This window comes from Microtus oregoni, unplaced genomic scaffold (assembly GCF_018167655.1).
Source record: "Microtus oregoni isolate MIOR12 unplaced genomic scaffold, Mior012 000005F_ref0000423, whole genome shotgun sequence".
In the NCBI taxonomy this organism is placed as follows: Eukaryota; Metazoa; Chordata; class Mammalia; order Rodentia; family Cricetidae; genus Microtus; species Microtus oregoni.
Genome location: NW_024543064.1, coordinates 36140316 through 36164589, shown reverse-complemented (window position 1 = coordinate 36164589; position 24274 = coordinate 36140316). Strand labels below are relative to the sequence as shown.

General features: G+C 42.1%; 1 protein-coding gene across 1 annotated transcript; it reads left to right on the top strand.

The window, feature by feature from the left end:
* The first annotated feature begins 8124 nt into the window (after nucleotides 1-8124).
* LOC121448311 (cytochrome P450 4A2-like) lies at nucleotides 8125-17867 on the top strand. The gene is made up of 12 exons (XM_041652210.1): nucleotides 8125-8353; nucleotides 9161-9293; nucleotides 9754-9798; nucleotides 10263-10390; nucleotides 11355-11479; nucleotides 12226-12386; nucleotides 12820-12926; nucleotides 13010-13200; nucleotides 13301-13434; nucleotides 15140-15204; nucleotides 15325-15401; nucleotides 17054-17867. Exons 1-12 carry the CDS (start codon nucleotides 8159-8161, stop codon nucleotides 17220-17222), a joined length of 1530 nt encoding a protein of 509 aa, XP_041508144.1. The 5' UTR covers nucleotides 8125-8158; the 3' UTR covers nucleotides 17223-17867.
* Nucleotides 17868-24274: the final 6407 nt, after the last annotated feature.

The following is a 24274-nucleotide window of genomic DNA, read 5'->3' as shown; positions in this document are numbered from 1 at the left end:
AGAATTGGAGAAAATCTTTGTCATTTGTACATTTGACAAGGGTTTAAGATCTAGAATATACAAAGAACTAAAAAAAGTAAACACCAATGATAACTCTTTTTTTTAATTGAAAATAGATTCTTCTCTTATACAATACATCCTCAGCACCCTCCCTCCACTCTTCCCAGCATCCCTCAACTCCCTCTCCCCCAAATCCACTCACCCAGCTGGCCTCCAAGAGATGACAGCCAAACAGAACAAAACAAGATACAATAAGACAAGGTGAAAACCCCCATATTGAGGCTGGACAAGGCAACCCAATAGGAGGAAGAGTCTCAAGAGCAGACAAAAGAGTCAGAGACGCACCGCTCCCACTATTAGGCATCTCACAAAAACACCAAGCTAGCAATTCAAAACATACATAGAGGACCTGGTACAAACCCATACAGGACACATGCTTCCTGCTTCAGTCTCTGTGAACCCATGTGATCCCTGTTTAGTTAATTCAGTGAGCCATTTTCTTTTGAGTGTCCTCCATCCCCTCTGACTCCTACAATCTCCCCTTCCCCATTCCACAATGTCCTCCAATCTCAGAGGGGAGGGACCTGATGAAGACCTCCAATTTAGACTCTCTTTCTGCATAATGCCTGGCTGTGAGTCTCTGCACCCCCTCCTATCTACTGCTGGAGGAAGCCTCTCTGACGATGAGTGGACAAGGCATTGATCTATGAGTATAGCAGAATATCATTAGGAACTGAGTGACAAAAAACAAAATACAAAAAGCTGCTGCACCAGTTAAAATGAGGCGCTTTGCAAGCTTGTACCCATTGTGCCTGGGACACACCATTCGGTTAATGGTCATGAATTTTCATTCAGCCCTTATGGACAAGTATGTGCACACATTTCTTAAGAACATACACCCTAGATCTAAAGTTCTTTTCAATTAGATGAGACACTAGAAGTAGTAGGAAAACAATACCACAGAGGAGCAGCTCAGTCTGAGCAATATGTGGTCCCAGAAAACAAATCAGCTGTGGTTTCCTTGTGCTCTTCTCTGTTTTGGATTTGATACGATACTTGTAGGCTTGAAGGTGAATTGAATGTAAATGGTACTGGTTAGAGGAGCATTATATTGTTATTATTACTATTATTATTATTTACTGTATCTTGATATTTTTATGACATGATGACTGGGTTGGACATAACCAAAGTACATTAGCAACTGATTTACCCTTCTCCCTGAATGAGTGAGGAGATGACTAAGCACCGATGTGAGTGTCCTTTAGCAGATAAAAAGAGCAATGTTTGAGTGATGATTTGAATAGGAATGGCCCCATAAACTCAAATATTTGATTACTTGATCCTCAGTTGATAGAACTATTTGGGAAGGATTAGGAAATGTGGTCTTGTTGAGGATGTGCATCACTGGGAGCAAGTTTTGAGGTTTCAAAAACCTACACCATTCCTCCCCCCTCCCTCCGCCTTGTGGTTATGTCTCAAGATGTGAGCTCTCATTTACTCCTTCAGAACTATGGCTACCTGACTACTGCCATGCTCCCTACCATGATATCCATAGACCCTAACCCTCTGAAACTGTAAGCTGGAAACAAACTCTTTGCTTTAGAAGTTGCCTTGGTCATGATGTCTTATCACAGCAATAGAAAAGTAACTAAAGCAGTTTGACTTCTGTTTCTGTTCGAAATGGTATCGTTTTGACTATGGCCTGAAGCATTGAAACACTGGCCCGCACCTCCTTTCTCTCTTGGAGCTCTCACTGTTCAAACAGGACAGATGTGCTGAAATGATAGGCTGAGCCTTGCTTGCCTCCATTTACTTATTTTCATATGAGCTCAATAGTTGCAGAGTCTTGTTTGGAAGGGATTTTTTCCTATTTATATAACATATTTCAGTTATTATTCATGAAGAGAGTAACTACTTAGAACTGTGCTGAAAATCAAAAGAGATGCTAAAGTGAATTTGTTTCCAGAACTGTATCATACCACCTCCCACACCCCCCCCCTTTTTTTTGTAAATGTGCTAGCTAGTTTTATGTCAACTTGACACAAGCTAGAGTCATCAGAGACATCAGAGAGAAGGTGGCCTCAATTCAAAATATGCCTTCAGAAGATCGGGCTGTAGTCAGACAAGTCTGTAGGACATTTCCTTAATTAGCAATGATTGGGGGTGAGGCTATGCCTGGATTAGTAGTCCTGGGTTCTATAAGAAATCAGGCTGAGCAACTATGATGAGCAAGCCAGTAAGCAGCACCCCTCCATGGCCTCTGTATCAGGTCCTGCCTTGAGGTTTCTGCTCTGAGTTCCTGTCCTGACTTCCTTCAGTGATGAACTATGATGTCAAAGCATAAGTCAAATAAACCCTTTCTTGCCCAACTAGCTTTTGGTCATGGTGTTTCTTCATAGCAGTAGTAACCCTAGCTAGAATAATTAGTCATTTTCTTTATGTCAGTCTCTCATTTTAAACACAACTTTCACCTTCAAAATGGTATTAATTTCTTCCTACAAGACACACACTTACTCTGGGGCATGCATTGGAGTTTAAACAGACTGTGTGCTCCTTGAGAATAAATATGTAGATCTAAATCTAAAATTTTTCATTTTTTGCTTGTTTTTGTTTTTCAAGACAGGGTTACTCTGTCCTAGGCTGGCCTTGAGTTAGCCGCCTGCCTCGGCCTCCTGAGTTCTAGGATTAAAGGTGTGCACTACCACCCGGCTCCATTTTCTCTCATTCACCACAACTCAGCACATCACAAAGAGTAAATCATTAATAAGCCAAGCTTTGATAAACATGTTTCTTCCAGGGGTATTTTGGACTTTTTATTAGTTTCTTTTACTGGTAATCATATAGTAGTGATCAGTCTTTCTTTTGGGCCACCAACCAACTCCCAAATCATGACATGGAGACTTGTTGTTAGTTATGAATGCTCTATCTTTTTTTTTTGGACAACTTATTTATTTGTTTATCACAAAGCTAATAAATACACAATAGGTATTATTGGACATTATGATCCAAATACATATTTTATATCCCACATTTTCCCATTTTGTCAGTATTTGATGAAATTATTTTATGATAATCAAAACCGTCCTCAAGAGAAGAGTAACTTCTTTGTTGTTACTGTGAAGAAAAGGTCTTGCTGCATTGCCTGGCCTTGAACATGAGAGTCACCTGCCTCAGCCCTCAGAATGCTGGAATCATAAACCATTGCTCAAGAAAAAAGATTCCAGTTCCTTTTTACAATAAAATAGCATGGAAAAAGTTCTTATATCTTACATTTAAAATAAAAGCCCCAGGATATTAATCTATAGGAAATTTCAAAATAACTAATGCATTTTGCACATTTTAAACAAACCAACTGCAAATGTTTACAGAGTTTATCAAGGACACTGAATGGAAAAAGAAACATAGGAATATATTAAACTCTTCTCAAAGACACATACTGCTATGCAGTTATTTTCATGGTGTTATCTAATGCAGGGCCAGCTTCCTTGTGGCTATTTTAATCATTCCAAAGACAAATTATTTCCTCCTTTGAAATCACACACTTAGAGATTCTTTTATCTGCAAAGTTTCTCTTAGTTGCTAAGGTGTTCGATGTTAATGTGATTCTGATTCAACCTACAGGAAAAGCCCCTCCCCCTCATCCGAAATAACTTAGAGAACAAGCATTTTGGGCACATTGGACACTCCATAATCACCAAAGAGCTATTTTCCTTTCATTCTTTTGGGCCACCAACCAGCTCCCAAATCATGACATGGAGACTTATTGTTAGTTATGAATGCTCGATCTTATCTTATGCTCGTCCCACTAGCTGTTACAACTTATATTAATCTATTTCTCTTCATCTATGTTTTACCTTGGGGTTTTTTACCCAAAAAGGGAGTTCCTGGGTTTGGGGAAGGGAAAGCAACATGGCCCTTCCCAGCAGGCAGACCTAAAATGGCAACTGATTTGCCACCAGTGTGGGGGAGGGAGCAGGAAGTTTAAACTATTTACAAACTCTAAACATTTGTAGAAATAGGGCGAGGAAATAGTATTCAACTGTCTGTTGAATTTACTTGGATGTATTTCGATAGCCAAAGGGTTGGGGTAGAGCAGAAACAGATACAGAGATTTTTAGAGTTTTACTCTTAAGTTATTTACCTTTTATCCAAGCGCTCTCTTTTTACCTACACCTGCAGTGTATTATGCATCTGCAGTGTCTATCATGCTCTCCCTTGTACCACTGGCCACACATCTGGGAACCATCTATCATAGCCCCACACTGGTACAACCACTGTTGGGGTCCAGCCTTGCTGGATTTGGGGGTTCATACATTCCACGATAGCAGCATGTGGATTAGAAATGCTAGGCAGAATAAACAGAGATACAAAGGAGATACAGAGACATAGGATAGTGTCGGAGGGCAACCCAGTGAATTCTGATTCTGCCCCTGTTTATTTCTTATGGTCTTTAAATACCCCAATTCAAAAAAGCAGAAGAAAGCAAATAAAGTGATTACCATCTTAATACCCAAAACACTAAATAACCACACCCAAGGCTAAGATATCTTTGTTAGTAGTCAGACCTTAAGTCAAATCTCCTGTCAATAACCTTGAAGGAGCAAGAATAGGCTTAAACTCTCTCACCTTTAGTCAAGGTGGAATGGATTCATTTCTGTGGACCCCTACAGACCCCAGGGACAAACCATCCCCTCTGCTTGTCTTAGGTATAATCTCCATAAGCTGTAGGGATCCATCTTAGCACTGTTTGGTCGGTAAACGAATAACCTTTCAGGACCTTATTTTTCTATTTTTGCTTTATTTATCCTCCCTGGACAAAAATTACTCAAGCACAGCCCTAACAAACATCTTTTTCAGAATTTACCAACTTCGAGCTCAAGAAGTGTAATGGTAAAAGTAAAATGCTGAGGATCCCCAAGTGGCTGCAGCAGGCAGCTGGCCATGAGACCATGCCAAAGGTTCCAAAAGTGGTGGCAGGCAGCAGGCAGTGGGTCCTGAGAGAAGCCAGTCCCAGGCAGGGACAGTGCAGTTTTCCAAGTGGCTACAGTGGGCCACGAGAGGCAGTGAGTCCCAGGCAGGGGGGCACGTGGTGGGTGAGAGACCTTAATGGGCAGCCAGTCTCACAAGGAGAGACAGATGGATGGGTATGCCATGAGACCATGCCGCAGGTCTCTGAAGGTGGCTGGTCCTAGGCAGAGAGCCACACAGCAGAAGACAAAGACATGGATAGGCACGTCATGCAGAGTGAAGTTGGATATTTATTTAGTGTGTTGTGGAAGGAAAGGGGAAAAGGGGAAGAGGAGAGAGAGAGAGAGAGAGAGAGAGAGAGAGAGAGAGAGACAGCAAACAGAAGGGGGAAGGGGAGAAGTGGGATAAGGGAGAGACAGAAAAGGAAAGACTGAAAGATCCGCCTGCCTCAAGGGTAGATGGGCTGGGGAATGGGCAGGGCTTGTCTCTTAAAGGTACAGGACAGACTATTACAAGAAGTACTTCTGTAATTAATTCATGGTTAAGCTCATGATGGGCATTTGGGAAATGTATAAATATCTCACCCAATTAAAGAAGTCACTGAGACACAGAGAGGGCAAATTGCTAACTGCCTAGTAGTGAGATTCATCTGGACCTTGAGCTTCCTGAGTCCACTATTCCATTCTCCAGTAGCCCTGGGTTAAGATGGTAAGGTGGCTGATACCAACTCTAGGGAAAATATTATACACACACACACACACACACACACACACACACACACACACAAACACACACACCAATTTATTTGGAATTCAACGCATACTTTTGGAACTTCAATAACTATATTTAGTTTGGATCACTAAACTATTCATTTTCATCTCTGAAGTCATCATAATAAACAAGTAACTACAGCTGTTAGGCATTCAGAAAATTAGAATATGAATCCCTTGCTGGAGGCTAGGAATGCAGGAGTTTTGACTCCTTTCTCTTAGTTATAGCCCAGTGAGTGCCTTTGCCTGAAGGCAGTACGTGATCATGTGACTGGAACTGAGAGGAGATGGGTGGTTGGCCTCAGCCTCCTCCCTACACCTCATCTTTACTTCTTCCATTAAGTCCTTTAAAAACCCCTCAGATTACAGCTGGATGATAACCTTCCTTCAATACAGAAACTATTCTATCTCTCTTTCTCTGTCCCCCTTTCTCCCCTATACGCTCATTATTAACCAAAACTCTAAAACTCATCCTCTTGGCCTATGAATGTTATTCCTCACATCTGAGAGGCAAGAACCTGAAAGTCACTGAGGTGGTTTGGTGGCCCTCAAGTCTCTGAAACTCTACCTTCTAAGAGAGGGTCCATCATTTTCAAAGGTACCCTAGTAATACAGTATCATATCCATGACTATTCCCACGACCAGCTGATAGAGCATTTATAAGGGCTCAGACATGTCAGAGAGCATTCAGACTGTGTCTTAGGACACAAGATTTATTTGACACCAGAGAGAGAGTATGGTGAGTCCATCGGGAAATAAGAGGATTTCTTCTTCTTATTATTATTATTAAAAATTTCCACTTCCTCCCATTTCCTTCCCCCATCCGCCCACTTCCCCTCCCTCTCCAGTCCAAAGAGCAGTCAGGGTTCCCTGCCCTGTGGGAAGTCCAAGGTCCTCCCTGCTCCATCCAGGTCTAGGAAGGTGAACATCCAAACAGACTAGGCTCCCACAAAGCCAGTACATGCAGTAGGATCAAAACCCAGTGCCATTGTCCTTGGCTTCTCAATCAGCACTCATCGTCCGCCACGTTCAGAGAGTCCGGTTTCATCACATGCTCCATCAGTCCCAGTCCAGCTGGCCTTGGTGAAATCCCATTAGATCAGCCCCACCGTTTCAGTGTGTGGGTGCACCCCTCGCAGTCCTGACTTCCTTGCTCATGTTCTCCCTCTTTCTGCTCCTCATTTGGACCTTGGGAGCTCAGTCCAGTGCTCCAATGTGGGTCTCTGTCTCTATCTCCATCCATCGCCAGATAAAGGTTCCATGGTGATATGCAAGATATTCATTAGTATGGCAATAGGATAGGGCCATTTTAGGCTCCCTCTCATCAGCTGCCCAAGGAACTAGCTAGGGACATCTCCTTGGACACCTGGGAACCACTCTAGAGTCAAGTCTCTTGCCAACCCTAAAATGACTCCCTTAATTAAGATATATACTTCCCTGCTCCCATATCTACCCTTCCTCCATCCGAACCCACCCATTCCCCCAAGCTCTCCCCATCCTCCCCTTCTCACTTTTCTCTCCCCATCTCCCCTTATCCCCACCCTACCCCCACCCCCCAGTTCCCAATTTTTGCCTGGTAATCTTGTCTACTTCCAATATCCAGGAGGATAACTATATGTTTTTCTTTGGGTTCACCTTCTTATTTAGCTTCTCCAGGATCACCAATTTATTTATGGCTAGAATCCACTTATGAGTGAGTACATACCATATGAAAAATATCAGAAAGGCAAAACATATCCACTTGAGGAGTTGGTGAGATGACTTGGTGGTTAAGAGTTCTTACTGTTCTTACAGAGGACCCATCACTCTAGCTCCAGAGGATCTGACCCTGTCGACCTTCCTGGGTACCAACACTCACATGAACATGCCCACTTGTGCACACACTAATGCATATACATATTGCCAATAAATAAGTAAACAATAAAGGCTGTTGAGAGGAAGAGGGAAGGAAAATTTTGAATTGTGGGGTGTTAAGGAATGACCCTGCTTACTGTGTGACATAAAGGTGTATTGATTGGGCAGCATATGCACCCTATCAAAGATCCAAGAATCAGCTATGTGAACCAAGCTACCACAGATGAAGCGAATTGCCTCATCTTTGGGATGTGAGGCTTTCTTTTCTGAAGCCCAGAAACCCCCAGATAGATTGTAGACTTGCAGACATATATTCTGCAAGGTGCCTGCTCATGATCACAAGACTAAAGGAAATAAGGTCTGATGAGTTCTAAGTTCAAATATAACAGCTTTGAATTCACTATTGGCTAAAGTGGATCTTTTTGATTAATCACCTCTGGACCCTGAGGCCAATGCCCGTCCTCTTCTTTTTCCCTCCCACAGGGAGGTGGGACAAATTACACAACACCTAAATGTAAGTGTTCAGGGAATTCAGCCACAGTCAGTTATCCACAGGTCATTCCATTATGGGTTTCTTTGAGCTGAACCACATCACAAATGTGTTTGGTATCTCTGGACTCCTCCAAGTGATCTCCTTGTTTGGTCTGCTGCTGCTGCTCTCCAAAGCTGCCCAATACTACCTACACAGACAATGGCTACTCAAGTGCCTTGAGCAGTTCCCATCCACGCCTTCCCACTGGCTTTTTGGGAACCTCATAAAGGTAAGAAGACTCAGCCTGTTATAGGATAAGCATGTGATCTCTGAGAACTTCTCAGTCTACTTCTTGTGAGATAAGTGTACAGCCTCTTTCTGAGGGCTGATCTGTTGTCAGTGTATTTCAAATGTGTCAAGGCAAAGAGGAAAAATAAAAAGAACCAGACTTTTTTGTGGGGGAATGATATGAGGTACAGGCTACAAGTGACAAGACTGAGGTAATTTCTGGAAGTGGTGATTTGGGGGGGGGGGTCATGCAAGCACTGCCCTACTAAGCAGATTGATTTAATTTTGTGCTTTATTACACACTCCCAGTACCATGAGCTCCTAACCATCAAGAACAGCATCTCATTTACACTAGTACCTAGCACAGAACCTGGCACATATATGAAGTCATGAGAAATGACTGCAAGGTGCTTCCTGAAGGATGGGGTGGGCATCACCTTGCTTCTGTGTCTCCAGCTCTCGTGTAGAGTACTGTTTGGTAAGTGACTGTATGGAAAGGCACTTGGCAAGACTTCTGCACTGACCACCCTCACGAATAGAAAGAATATGTGGAGCTCCTACCCAAGGGTGAAGTTCTTACTGAGGAGGAGAGCTCCATCCAAGGCTATAGCACCCAGTGAAGACAATCTCAAGACACAGCAAAGGTCTGGATAATAATGCATACAGGTCATCAGGCTGATCTGAGCCCCATTTTCTGCTGAAAAATTCTAAGTTGTCCCTGTGGAAGTCCTTCCTTTCTCCTTTCTTATAGTAAAGTAATTACATGATTATTTCAAAATTATTTCTTTTTGTGTGTCTGTTCCCCAAGGACCAGGATCTCCAGCAGACACTTTTATGGGTAGAGAAATTCCCAACCACCTGCTCAAAGTGGTTTTGGGGGAACAACCCAAGTGTCATGATCTATGACCCTGACTACATGAAGCTGATACTGGGGAGATCAGGTGAGAGCAAACCACATTGTGGTTCTGTGGGGTTCACAACCTGGGTCTGTGAAATTCTAGGCACTCAGCCAACAATTCCTAAGTACTGCTAATCATTCTCCTTGGTCTAACCCTCATGTGCATAATGACTTAGATGTTAAAGCTCTTATTGCTGATTTTCTGGGGTCATAGAATTACTAAAGCCACAACTAACTACAGAAGAGCCATAAAGCTCTCTTACTCGTTCCCTTTGAAGACATGACTTGTATTTCTTTCTGAACATCACAGTGACAGAAACAATAAAGCCTGCTTTCTGAAGCCAGCTTTGAGAACTGGGATAGAAAAGGATGAGGGGGGTGTATAAAATAGCCACTGAAAGTCATCCGGAGTTCCTGACAGGCCAGAGTCTGAAAAGCAGTCTGCTTAGGGATTTTTTTTATCTGATCTTCGATTAGCTGTTCATATCGGTCTTCTCTTACAGATCCAAAGCCTATAAAATCATATGGTTTCTTTGTTCCCTGGATTGGTATGTATGACTAAACCAGGACTGAGAATACTACCCACTTAGTTATCCCAACAGCTGTCTTTATATCATAGGGTAACTGGTGTCTGTGGCTTCTGTCATGGTCTCTCCCTAAATCAAGTCTTATTTTTCTTCTTGTAGCCAGACTCACTTCTTTCTAATGCTGAGCCCACCTGAACTTCAACTTTTGGCACATCATTCCTCTGAAATTCCAATCGGCACTTCTGTTCTTCAGGGCTACTTTCCAACCTTGAGCTCACCCCTGTCACGATCATGGCAATCACACCACCCTATCTCTACGACTTCCATTTCTGAAATGCATTATGCTGTTTAAGCCTTTGCCCAAGAAATTCTACCTTCTTTGGGAATTGTTTTGCATATTTCAAACCATAGTTCCTTCCAAAATGTCCAAATGGTCTCTGGTTACCTCTTTCTTCAACAAATATGTATACATACCTCTGGCCTAGGCTATGGGTTGCTCCTGTTGGAAGGGAAGAAGTGGTTCCAACACCGGCGGATGTTAACTCCAGCATTCCACTATGATATCCTTAAGCCTTATGTGGGAATCATGGCAGACTCTGTCCATGTGATGCTAGTGAGTATCTGTCTACTTATATGTCAATGTATCATATCTATCTATCTATCTATCTATCTATCTATCTATCTATCTTCCCCCCTTTTCCATACCATTTTATTTCCTCTGTTATTATTCTTTCATACACATACAAATATTCACGGTGCCTATGACTCAACACTCACACACTGGCCCAACCACACCTATTATACACAGTCACAAGGAGTGCCATTCATCTCATCATTGTAGTGAGTTTCCCCAATGTGGATTAACAGAGAGGTCACCATAAGCGGGACCAAGCCATACTGGAATCATTTTCTAAGACAGAGAGCATCTCAGTAATTATAGGCCAAAGTCTTTATCACAATGGAATCCCAGCAGAGAGCATGACTGTACATTCCAGGGTGACCTGAGCAATGCCAGAGTCACTGTCAGAAAGGACAACTTCCAAGGATGTCACAAAATTAAGTTTTTTGGTGGATATCTTGAGTGACTCAAGGCCAGCACCTTTCTATCCAAATGTTCTGCACCATCACCATCTGTTAGACCCTGATTTCTGATTCACAGTGCTCAGAACATTTTTGGTAAGTGAAGAAATTAAAGTCTGTGATAGTCCTGATGAGGCATAGCAGGCTCCCTTCCGTTCTCACTTGTGTCCTCATCCATGTGTTCCCTCTGATTCTATGGGCCCAGTAATCCATCAGAAAACTGAAGGGCGACCCAGGCCCGTTTCATCAAAAGTCCTAAGTACTTTCACAAAAGTGAAAACTATGATCTGACATCATGAAATGATGTATTCAATTTTGCTAAATGTTTGTAATAAACAGACAACAGATTATAAAACTTGGATTCATGCTGTTTTTTCCCCCCTGATCTCAAAGATGTGAGATTCTGATCAGATAATCTGTAGATTCAAAGACAGACCACAGTCTCTTTAACGCAGGTATTTAGTAGAAAATAAGGTAATTCCCCATTCTTATCACAGGACAAGTGGGAGCAGCTTGCTGGCCAGGACAGCCCCCTGGAGATTTATCAACACGTCTCCTTAATGACCATGGAGACAATCATGAAATGTGCATTCAGTTACCAGGGCAGTGTCCAGCTGAATGAGTAAGTAACCACCCCTGAGCTGCGTCATCCTTGGTGCTACCAACTGTTGTGAATTTACTTGAAGGCATTTTAGAGGGACAGTTCAGATGCTCATAGCCACAATAAGCAAGGTTCTGACCCAGTTCTGGGCCAAGTTCAACTCCAAGCCAGATACAACCTAGACACCAAACAGGAACCCATGGGAACAATAGCAGAATGAGTGCAGAAGCCCGGGTGTAGGCAGAGTTTTTCTGTCCCAACTACCTGCTCCCAAATAGCCAGCAGCCGCTCAAATACCTGGCATGATTACTTAATATAAATTATAAATGGTTGGCTGGTAGCTCAGGCTTGTTCCTCACTAAGCTCTTTCACTTAAATTAACCCATATTTTTAATCTAAGGTCTACTATGTGACTCATGGCTTGTTACTTCATTTTCTACGTGTCCTGCTTCCTCAGCGGCTGGCTGGTGTCTCTCGGACTCTACCCTTCTTCTTTCCTGTCCTTCGTTTGGTTTTTCTACCTAGCTTTATCTTGTCGAGCTATTAGTCAATCAGTTTCTTTATTAGACCAATCACGGTGTAAAGGAATATTCCACAGTACCTGAGTGTTCACCCATCTTCAAAAGCTTAAGGATCAAAACTTCTGTAAGATAGAAGTGGTCTGTACCCCAGTGTTATAGGTTCCCACAACTGGGGGAATATCTACAGATACCTTACTATGTCTGTGAATCAGGCATCACTGTGACCAATATTTTGTGCCTTTTAAGCTGCGGAAATTTCAGATCCTACGTTCAGGCGGTTGAAGAGCTGACTCATGGGGTTCACTCAAGAGTGAGGACTCTCTTTCACCAGAGTAATATCATCTACAATCTGTCCTCCAGTGGCCGTGCATTCCACCATGCCTGTCGGGTTGCCCATGAACACACAGGTTCTGACCTCCCTCCCTCCAGTCTCTCTTCCTTTCTCAGGCTCATGACAAAAATATGATTGTGTCCTCCCTCAGGCTCAGTCTACCAGGCCTGGCCCCTCTGTAGGACCTGGTATACATTTGTGTGAGGTGCTGCTTTAGCACAATTTGGGAAGCTATGGTATTAGCATGAAATGCTTTCCAGGAATTACCAGTGTCATTACATTATTGATGCTTTGCGAGACCCATGGGACAATGTTTGCCATTGTTTCTGTGGGCTGTGAATCTGAATAGAGACATGGCCTAAATAATCTGATATTAGACTCTTAATCTTGATCCTCATACTCATGTTTACATGCACCCTGGGTTCTGCTGGTCATAAAGATTGTAGAATTAAGAGTACTTGCATTGCACTAAAGTTTACCTCAAGCTGGTAACTGTTGTCCTTGGACAGACAGAATGATCAGTATGAGGAAGGCTCAGCTAGAGAATGAGGGAGAGCTGGAGAAGGTGAAGAAGAAGAGGCGCTTGGATTTCTTGGACATTCTCTTGCTTGCCAAAGTGAGTGGAGTTCAGGGAAGAGGTTTGGCCCGGAAACACAGATCAGATACCAACGTTGCTCTCTTACCTATGCCTTTACTCAGATGCAGGATGGGAAGAGCTTGTCTGATGAGGACCTGCGTGCAGAGGTGGATACATTCATGTTCGAGGGCCATGACACCACAGCCAGTGGAATATCCTGGATCTTCTATGCTCTGGCCACACACCCTGAACACCAACAGAGATGCAGGGAGGAGGTGCAGAGCATTCTGGGTGACGGAACTTCTGTCACCTGGTGAGAAAAACTCAAGATGAGGGAGACCCCTGCCTTCTTATAGGAGAGGGTTCTAGCCCTCCCAGATTGGTGTGACTCTTGAAGATGGGCCTCATTTCAGGGACCACCTGGACAAGATACCCTACACCACCATGTGCATCAAGGAGGCCCTGAGGCTCTACCCACCTGTACCAGCTATAGCCAGAGAGCTCAGCACACCTATCACCTTCCCAGATGGACGCTCTTTACCCAAAGGTATAAACTCCCCAGACCCAGGCCCCCAAGCAATCATGTGTTTCTGATGTTCTCAACCTCACTTGGTCTCTCACTTCTTATTATATTGGATCTTTGCTCTGAAGCTGGAAGAAGGCTATAAAATCCCAGATACTAATATAGGATGAATTCTAATTGGTCTTAATAATAAAATCCCAGAGTCAGATATAGGGGTTAATGATGAAAGATCAGAGAAACAGAGTCACTAGTCACTGGCTCTTATCTCTACTGACTCCTCAGACTATAGGGGCAATTCTGTCGCTAGGAATCCTCAGACGGAATGCGTCCTCTCTCTATGAAACCTCAGACTGCATCTGAGCTCCTGTCTCTGCCCAGCCATATCACTCCTGTCTCTACCTCCTCAGTGCTGGGATTATAGGCCTGTGATCCCAAGTGGTGGGATCACCTTTGTGTGAGCTGTTTCTCTTTTTAGACGGATTCAACCTCGTGTAGCCCAGGGTGGCCTTGAACTCACAGAGATCCATCTGCCACTGTCTTCTGAGTGCTGGGATTGAAGATGTGTGCCACCACTGCCTGGCTTCTGTGGCTAACTAGCGACTTAGCTCTGTACTCGGATCTTCAGGCAAGCTTTATTTGTTAGATTACAAACAAAATATTGCTACATACTAATGCTTTCCTCTGCAATGTTTTGAGAAATAATGTGACCCACTAGTTAAATGTCATTCTCAGCCTTGAAACATCCATTAATTTAAAAAATCAGGTCTAGAGCCGGGCGGTGGTGGCGCACGCCTTTAATCCCAGCACTCGGGAGGCAGAGGCAGGCGGATCTCTGTGAGTTCGAGGCCAGCCTGGTCTACAAGAACTAGTTCCAGGACAGGAACAACAACAAAAAAAAAGTATGGAGAAACCCTGTCTCGAAAAATCCAAAAAAAAAAAAAAATCAGGTCTAAAAAGGAATGAGACAAGTCCTTGTGGGGATGAAGTTTCGTCTGTGAGTGAATGCAAATGAGAGAGATAAGGCTGAAGAAGAGAGATAATTTGGTGAAGAAGAGAGGTGATAGTGATACAATCTGAGTTTCCTATTATGGTAGTGAAACACGAATTAACTAACTCTCCACTAGGTGTGATCTCACCTCTGACACGTCCAGGCTGTGTGAACATAAGAAATATAACTAGACTCATTGAGACTCTGCAAATGAATATAAAACAATGCCTTCCTTGGCTGGGCAAGGGTCTTAGAGGTGTCATATGAGCTAATGTATCATTCAGAGCTGGTGGAAGACTGTGTATATGTTTTCATTTATGAGCCTATCATAAGCAAGACCCCTTGATTCATTATTGCTAGGTGCACTTTTTTTCTAATGGATTCTTTACTCAGCTCCTCATCCCCAAAAGGAACATTTTGCTCTGTGATGATTTATGGGATGCAAACCGTTAATGGACTTTTATCCCTCACTTCCTGAGGGTCTAAAGCCTGCATATTTTTTTTGCTATTATTTTTTAATTGTTTTTTGTTGATCTCTACATTTTTCTCTGCTCCCTTCTCTGCCTCTCCCCTCCCCTTCAACCCATTCCCAAGGTCCCCATGCTCCCAATTTACTCAGGAGATCTTGGCTTTTTCTACTTCCATGTAGAATAGAACTATGTCTGTCTCTCTTAGGGTCCTCATTGATGTCTGTTTCTTTGACATAATTACCTGCCCATCTATGTCCTTCCTGCCCCACAGGTTTCATGGTGAGTCTCTCCTTCTACGGCCTTCACCATAACCCAAGACTGTGGCCAAACCCAGAGGTATGAAAACCCTGGGAAGAGAGGATGCTCTCCCACTTTATAAAAGGCATTCTGTTCTTTTATGCATTGGAAATAGGGTCTTAACTCCCATTCGTCCTGGCCCTCATGCTCTCTCTACAGGTGTTTGACCCTTCTAGATTTGCACCAAATGCTGCCCGTCACAGCCATGCCTTCTTGCCCTTCTCAGGAGGAGCAAGGTAAGGAGAATGGGTTAGTGGACATGGTTGACATATGCCAATGTTTGATATTTCTCATTGCTTAGGGCTTTCTGAGGCCTGTTTACACAACAGTTCTCATACGCATTTAGACGACATGTGTGTCCGTTTCAAAAAAAAAAGAAGGCATTTCAGTACATAACTCAGAGACTTAACCCACTGCTCTGTGGTCACTGAAAAAAAAATCTGTGTTAAATTAGTATATTTTCTTATATCCCTGAGCTTTGAATATCAAATTTTCAGAATTTCACATGAACCAACTTTAAAGTGTTCTTTTCAATTGTCAGAAACTTGATGGGAGAATTTCTTTCCCCCAAATCTCACTAGAGTCCAACATATTTTTTCAATTAATTCAGCAAGTCAATACTAAAAAGAACTTATGAGTACTCACTTATACATGTGAAATACATATAAAGCATACATATTTAATACTGTAATGTGACACGTTAGGTAGCATCCTATATTTCAATATATTGAAAATCAGAGCTGTGCTGGTCCGTCTGTTAAAGTCGTGTATGTGTAAGTTTACATCATTGTAGGCTGACCCAGTAACAGTCATCTCACACGTTTCTGACCTTTGGCCTCACAAATATTCACCATGTATAAAAGTTCTGGCAATTTGTATATGGTTTTTCCCTGTTTGAAAAATTAGGCATAGCCGGGCGATGGTGGTGCACGCCTTTAATCCCAGCACTCGGGAGGCAGAGGCAGGCGGATCTCTGTGAGTTCAAGACCAGCCTGGTCTACAAGAGTTAGTTCCAGGATAGGCTCCAAAGCCACAGAGAAACCCTGTCTCGAAAAACCAAAAAAAAAAAAAAAAATTAGGCATGAGGAAAGGGACTTAGTAAACAGGCTTGGCCTGCCTAGGAGTGTGGTGGCAATAGGACTGCTCCTGAGAAAATCCCTCAGCAGTGCTGTTGCGGAAACCCACCTCATAATGAATGGATCCTAAGGATGCTCTTCTGATTCAATAGTTCTGTGACTTCTACAATGCCAAATCAACTTCCGTCGAGTAAGTTAGAGGTGCAGTGCTTCACTGGAAGGAATATTTTTAGGATAAAGCTTATCCAGGAATAAGAATTTCATCTTAACCGGCTTCAAAAACAAAACAAAACAAGGTGCAGCCACTGGATATCAGGAGGCTAGAGGATACTTGAAGGGCTGATGGATGACTCTGCCCCCTAATGGGAAGAGGATTAAGAGAGCAACTTGAGGAACACCAAGATGATGTTTAACTTTTCACTAATGCTGGGTTAATTTATATGTTTTATGTAAAGATAATAATGTCCAGGAATGTGACCCACCCCTTAGTGTATTGCCCCAAACGGGAGAATCCAGACTGGAGATCCAGAGATTGTTAGTGGGGGAACTGACTGACTGTTAACTCATTAAAAGACTCGTGTGGAAGGACTCTGAGCCCCACAGTGCTGGCACTATTCAAATGATATGCCATGTGTCTGAGGGCAGTACCAGGGGCAGAGCTAGTCCTGGAAGAGTAAAAGACTTTGTCAAAAATCAGGAGTCAGTCTAAGACCATGAAGGAGGACCCTAATGCCCGGCTCTGAATGGGGCTCATGGGCCAATGCTTGATTAACTAAGAACAAATCTTACTTCGCTGTCTCTGCCTGGCCCAGAAACTGCATCGGGAAACAGTTTGCCATGAATGAGCTGAAGGTGGCCGTGGCCCTGACCCTGCTACGCTTTGAGTTGCTGTCAGATCCCACCAGGGTTCCAGTCCTCGTGCAAAGAAGTGTGCTAAAGTCCAAGAATGGAATCTACCTTCGTCTCAAGAAGCTAAAATAACACCAGTGGAGAAAAGCACAGCCTTGGAGGCCAATTGCCTGCAGTACTTGCTGTCTATCACCTGCTTTTGTTCCTGGGTTTTCTATACTTATTTTGCTTGCTTTCTGGCCACACCCCTTCTCCTATGCTGTCTATAATGTCTCCTGTCATCCCATCTTTCTGCCCGTTCTCTAATTCTCCCCAGACTCCTTATAAGATTGTTTGTGTACCCATTTTCCACCTGGCTATATCTCTGACCACATAATCCCTGAACACCTGCCTGTCCTCAGTTAGTTTACCCTTTATAACCATTGCTCCTATGGATAAATGGATACTTTAGAAGAAGACACCTGTGTCCCTCCTTATGGTTGTCCGACTATTGAAGAGATGGACCCAAAGGAATTAAAATGTCCCTAGAAATCCTACACTGTCAGTAAAATAAGGCTAATATTCTTGGTGTCAGCTAGAAGAATTCGACTCTTAAGAGGTGGCTTTGCACAATTCTGAAAGTTTATTTTGTGATGGAATTAATATATACAAATTTCTTGGGGTGTAATTCTTATATTTTCTATAAAATGATAACACTGCTACCAAAAAGATGGAGGGAAATCAGTAGCATTTATCATGTTGTTTTGATCTAGGTGTAATTAAATTCATTTTCCATTACCAATTTTCTTTCTTTTCTTTTTTGAAAAATTTATTCTTCTCCCATACATTGTATTCCACCTGAAGTTTCTCCGTTCTCCACTCCTCCCAGTCCTTTCCCCACCTCCTCTCTCCCTGAGATCCATTTCTCCATTTCCCTTTTGAAAAGGGCAGTCCTCCCAGGAATACCAACTAAACAAGCATAATGAGTTACAATAAAACTAAGTATAAGCCCTCTAATTAAGACTGTAAGAGTTAACCCAGAGGAGGAATAGGTTCCCGCGAGCAGAGACATCCCCCAGCCCTCCAGCGTTAGGAGTCCCACAAGAACATCAAACTACACAAATGTAGCAAATGCAGAGGACCAAGCTAAGACCCATACAGACTCTGATTGTTAATTCCGTCTCAGTGAGCCCTTATGAGCCCTTCTTAGTTGATTCAGTGAGCCATGTCCTCATCGTACCCTGTGCCCCTCTGTAGCTCCTACAATCCTTCCTCCTCCTGTTCTGCAAGGTTCCCTGGGCTGTACCTAATGTTTGACTGTGGGTCTCTGCATCTGCTCCCATCGGTTGCAGGATGAAGCCTCTCTGATGACAATTCAGCTAGGGTCCAATCTATGAGTATAGAAAATACCATCAAGGATCATTTAATTGACTTTTTATTTTATTGTTTGTCCAGTCATGTTTGGTTCTAGCCTCTGTTCCTGGTCATCCAGGCTATGTCTGGCATGGGCTCCCTCTAGTGGTGTGGGCCTGAAGTTGGACCTGTCATTGGTTGGCCACTCCCACAAGTTTTGCACTCCCTTCCCCAAACAGGTCTTGCAGACCTTACAAATTGTAGGTCAGAGGTTTTGTGGCTGGGTTGATGTTCCATTTTCACCACTGGAAGCCTTGCCTGGTTACAGAAGATGGCCAGTTCAGGCTCCATTTCCCCATTACTAGGAGCAGTCCCTAGGGTCACCCTCATAGATTCCAGGGAGTTCCTACTGCACTAGGTTTCCACAAAGCCCCCCAAATCTAGTCCTCTCTCCCAGTACTCTTTCTGTCCATCCCTCCCCCAATATCCACCTGACCCTTCCTGTTTTCACCTTCACCTGCCCCCAGCCCACCCAAAAGATCTATTCTATTTCTCATTCTCAGGGAGATCCATGTGTCCTCCCTTGAGCTCTCCTTGTTACATGGTTTTTTTTTTGGGTCAGTGGATTGTAGCATGATTATCCTTTACTTAACAGCTAATATTTACTTAAAGTGAGTACATACTCTGTTTGTCTGTCTGGGACTGGGTTACCTAACTCTGGGTGATTTGTCTAGCTTCATCTATTTGCCTGAAAATTGCATGGTGTAATTGTTTTTAACAGTTGAGTAACACTCCATTATGTAAATATACCACATTTTCTTTATCCATTTTTGGTTGAGGAAACCTAGGCTATTTCTGGTTTCTGGCTGTTATGAATAAAGCTGCTATGAGCATAGGTGTGCAGGTGCCCTTATGGTAAGATGGAGTGTCCTTTAGATATGCCCAGGAGTGGTATAGCTGGGTCCTGAGGTAGATTGAGTCACAATTTTCTGAGGAACCACCATATTGATTTCCATAGTGGCTATATTCTTCCAGCAACGGAGGAGCATCCCGTACTCCAATCCTCTCCAGCAGAAGCTGTCACTTGTGTTTTTGATCAGTTTTTTTTGACAGCTGTAAGATGGAATCTCAAAGAAATTTTGATTTGCATTTCCATGACAGCTGAGGATGTTAAGTGTTTCTCAGCCCTTGAGAATCCTCTATTGAAAATTCTTTGTTTAGATATGTACCCCACTTTTATTGGATTATTTAGTTTCTTGATATCTAGTTTCTTGAGTTCTTTCATTATTTTGGTTTTTGCCCTCTGTCAGATGTGGAGTTGGTGAAAATCACTTCCCATTCTGCAGGCTGTCTTTTTGTCCTATTGACTATGTATGTCCTTTGCCTTAAAAGTGTCTGTTACCACTGCCTTGTATGTGAGGCTGATCAATGGCTCTGTTTTTTCTTCTTCTTTTCCTTTTTCCACCCTCTTTATAGATATTTATTGAGCTCTACATTTTTCTCTGCTCCCCTCCTGCCTCTCCCCTCTCTCCATCAACTCTTCCCCAATGTCCCCATGCTCCCAATTTACTCAGAAGAATCTTGTTTTTCTACTTCCTATGTAGATTAGATCTATATAAGTCTCTCTTAGTGTCCTCATTGTTGTCTAAATTCTCTGGGATTGTGTTTTATCGGCTTTTTTTTTGCTTTATGTTTTAAAAACCAACTGTTAGTGAGTATATTTGAAAATTGTTTTTCTGTGTTGGTTTACCTCACTTAAAATAATGTTTTCTATTTTCTAGTTCCATCTGTTTTCCTTCAAAATTCAAGGTGTCGCTATTTTTTTCTACTGTGTAGTACTCCATTGTGTAAATGTACCACATTTTCCTTATCCGTTCTTTGGTTTAAAAGCATCTAGATTGTTTCCAGGTTCTGGCTATGACAAACAATGCTGCTATAAACATAGTTGAGCACATGCTGTTTTACTCTCTGATCTTCAGGCAAGCTTTATTTATTAAAATACAAGTGAAATGCCACTAAAATTTTTGGGATAATTTGACCAGTATTGGCATTAACTCTTCTTTAAAAGTCTAGTAGACTTCTGGGCTAATACTGTCTGGTCCTAGGCTTCTTTTGATTGGAAGATACTTTTTGAATGTTATTTTATTTATTGTTTTTAATTGAGGTATACATTTCCCCACTTCCCTTCCTTCCCTCCCCCATGCCTCCATGCTCCCAATTATCAGGAGATCTTGTCTTTTTCTTGTTCCTAGATAGGTCTGTGTATGTATGTCTTAGGGTCTTTTTTGTTGTCTAGGTTCTCTGGGGTTGAGGGATGTAGGCTGGCGAATTTTGGAGAAAGTTCTGTGAAGTGCTCAGAAGGTAAATTCTTTTGAGTATCTGTTAGGAACATTTGGTTCATAACATCTATTAGCTCCAGTATTTCTCTGTTTAGTTTTTATCTAGATGACCTGTTCATTGGTGAGAGTGGATTATTGAAGTCTCCCACAATATCAGTATGGGAAGGTCAATATGTGATTTAATCATCAGCAATGTTTATTTACAAATGTATGTGCCCTTGTGTTTGAGGCATAAATGTTAAGGATTGATATATTATCTTGCTGGGTTTTTCCTTTAATGAGTATGAAGTGTTCGTCTCTGTCTCTTTTGAATAATTTTGGCTTGAAGTTGATTAGGTTAGATATTAGAATTGCTACAACAGTTTGCTCTTTAGGTCCATTTGCTTGGAAAACCATTTCCCAACCCTTTACATAAGGTAATATCTATCTTTGATGTTGAGGTGTTTCTTGTATGCAGCAGAAGGATGAATCCTGTTTTCTCATCTATTCTCTTACTCTGTGTTTTTTTTTTATTGGGGAATTGAGTTCATTGGAAATGAGAGATATCAGTGACAAATGGCTGTTAATTTTTGTTATTTTTGTTGTTTCTGTGAATGTGTGCACAAGTGTATATATGTCTCTCTCTCTCTCTCTCTCTCTGTGTGTGTGTGTGTGTGTGTGTGTATGAATTTGTGTTTTTTCCATTCTTTTGGTTTTGCTGATGTGAGATTATTTATTTCCTCTATTTTAATGGCTATAGTTAACCTCCTTGGGTTGGACTTTTTTCTAGTATATTTCATAGGACTGGATTTGAAAATATTGTTTGAATTTGATTTTTATCATGGATTATCTTGATTTTTCCATCTATGGTCATTAAAATTTTTTCTGCATATAGTAGTCTGAGCTGGCATCTGTGGTGTCTTAGAGTATGCCAGACATCTGTTTAGGTTCTTCTGGTTTTTAGAGTCTCCACTGAGAAGTCAAGTGTAATTCTAATAGATCTTCATTTAAATGTTACTTGGTCTTTTTCCTTTTCAGATTTTAATATTCTTTTTTATTAATTTATTTATTTATTAAAGATTTATGTCTCTTCCCCACCACCACTTCCCATTTCCCTCCCCCTCCCCCAATCAATTCCCCCTCCCTTGTCAGCCCAAAGAGCAATCAGGGTTCCCTGCCTGTGGGAAGTCCAAGGACCACCCACCTCCGTCCAGGTCTGGTAAGGTGAGCATCCAAACTGCCTAGGCTCCCACAAAGCCAGTACATGCAGTAGCTTCAAAAACCCACTGCCATTGATCTTGGGTTCTCAGTAGTCCTCATTGTCTGCTATGTTCAGCGAGTCCGGTTTTATCCCAGGCTTTTTCAGACCCAGGCAAGCAGGCCTTGGTGAGTTCCCGAAAGAACATCCCCATGTTCTCAGTATGTGGGTGCACCCCTCATGGTCCTGAGTTTCTTGCTCGTGCTCTCTCTCCTTCTGCTCCTGATTTGGATCTTGAGATTACAGTCCAGTGCTCCAATATGTGTCTCTGTCTCTGTCTCTGTCTCCTTTCATCACCTGATGAAGGTTAATATCCAGGAGGATGCCTATATGTTTGTCTTTGGATTCACCTTCTTATTTAGCTTTCTCTAGGAACATGAATTATAAATTCAATGTCCTTTATTTATGGCTAGAAACCAAATATGAGTGAGTACATTCCATGTTCCTCTTTTTGGGTCTGGCTTACCTCACTCAGGATAGTGTTTTCTATTTCCATCCATTTGTATGCAAAATTCTAGAAGTCCTTGTTTTTTACTGCTGAGTAATACTCTAATATGTATATATTCCATACTTTCTTCATCCATTCTTCCATTGAAGGGCATCTAGGTTGTTTCCAGGTTCTGGCTATTACAAACAATGCTGCTATGAACATAGTAGAGCATATACTTTTGTTGTATGATAAGGCCTGTCTTGGGTATATTCCCAAGAGTGGTATTGCTGGGTCCAGGGGTAGGTTGATCCCGAATTTCCTGAGAAACCACCATACTGCTTTACAAAGTGGTTACACAAGTTTGCATTCCCACCAGCAATGGGTGAGTGTACCCCTTTCTCCACAACCTCTCCAGCAAAGGCTATAATTGGTGTTTTTTATTTTAGCCATTCTGACAGGTGTAAGATGGTATCTTAAAGTTGTCGTGATTTGCATTTCCCTGATCGCTAAAGAAGTTGAGCATGACCTAAAGTGTCTTTTGGCCATTTGAACTTCTTCTGTTTAGAATTCTCTGTTCAGCTCAGTGCCCCATTTTATAATTGGGTTGATTAGTCTTTTACATTCTAGTTTCTTGAGTTCTTTATATATTTTGGAAATCAGACCTTTGTCAGTTGCGGGGTTGGTGAAGATCTTCTCCCAGTCAGTGGGTTGCCTTTTTGTCTTAGTGACAGTGTCCTTTGCTTTACAGAAGCTTCTCAATCTCAGGAGGTCCCATTTATTCAATGAGGCCCTTAATGTCTGTGCTGCTGGGGTTATACGTAGGAAGTGGTCTCCTGTGCCCATGTGTTGTAGAATACTTCCCACTTTCTCTTCTATAAGGTTCAGTGTGTCCGGACTGATATTGAGGTCTTTAATCCATTTGGACTTGAGTTTTGTGCATGGTGATAGATATGGATCTATTTTCATTCTTCTACAGGTTGACATGCGGTTTTGCCAGCACAATTTGTTGAAGATGCTCTCTTTTTTCCATTGTATACTTTTAGCGCCTTTATCGAAAATCAGGTGTTCATAGGTTTGTGGGTTGAAGTCAGGGTCTTCTATTCGATTCCATTGGTCGACTTCTCTGTTTTTATGCCAATACCAAGCTGTTTTCAATACTGTAGCTCTGTAATAGAGTTTGAAGTCTAGGATGGTAATGCCTCCAGACGATCCTTTATTGTATAAGATTGTTTTGGCTATCCTGGGTTTTTTGTTTTTCCATATAAAGTTGATTATTGTCTTCTCCAGATCTGTGAAGAATTTTGATAGGATTTTGATGGGGATTGCATTGAATCTATAGATTGCTTTTGGTAGAATTGCCATTTTTACTATGTTGATCCTCCCAATCCAAGAGCAGGAGAGATCCTTCCATTTTCCGGTGACCACTTCAATTTCTTTCTTCAAAGACTTAAAGTTCTTGTCATATAGATCTTTCACTCCCTTGGTCAGAGTTACCCCAAGATATTTTATGTTACTTGTGGCTATCATGAAAGGTGATGCTTCTCTGATTTCCCTCTCTGCTTCCTTATCCTTAGTGTATAGGAAGGCAACTGATTTTTTGGAGTTGATCTTGTATCCTGCCACATTACCAAAGGTGTTTATCAGCTGTAGGAGTTCTTTGGTAGAGTTTTTGGGGTTGCTTATGTATACTATCATATCATCTGCAAATAACGAAAGCTTAACTTCTTCCTTTCTGATACGAATCCCTTTGATCCCCTTATGTTGTCTTATTGCTATTGCTAGAACTTCAAGCACTATATTGAAGAGGTATGGAGAGAGTGGACATCCTTGTTGTGTTCCTGATTTT

What these genes read in the sequence shown, in the direction of transcription:
- LOC121448311 (XM_041652210.1), top strand. Translation starts at nt 8,159, where the DNA reads ATGGGTTTCTTTGAGCTGAACCACATCACAAATGTGTTTGGTATCTCT. An exon ending in TGGACGCTCTTTACCCAAAG is followed by an intron (nt 13,435 to 15,139) that starts GTATAAACTCCC and finishes CCTGCCCCACAG; the next exon opens with GTTTCATGGTGAGTCTCTCC. An exon ending in GACTGTGGCCAAACCCAGAG is followed by an intron (nt 15,205 to 15,324) that starts GTATGAAAACCC and finishes CTCTCTCTACAG; the next exon opens with GTGTTTGACCCTTCTAGATT.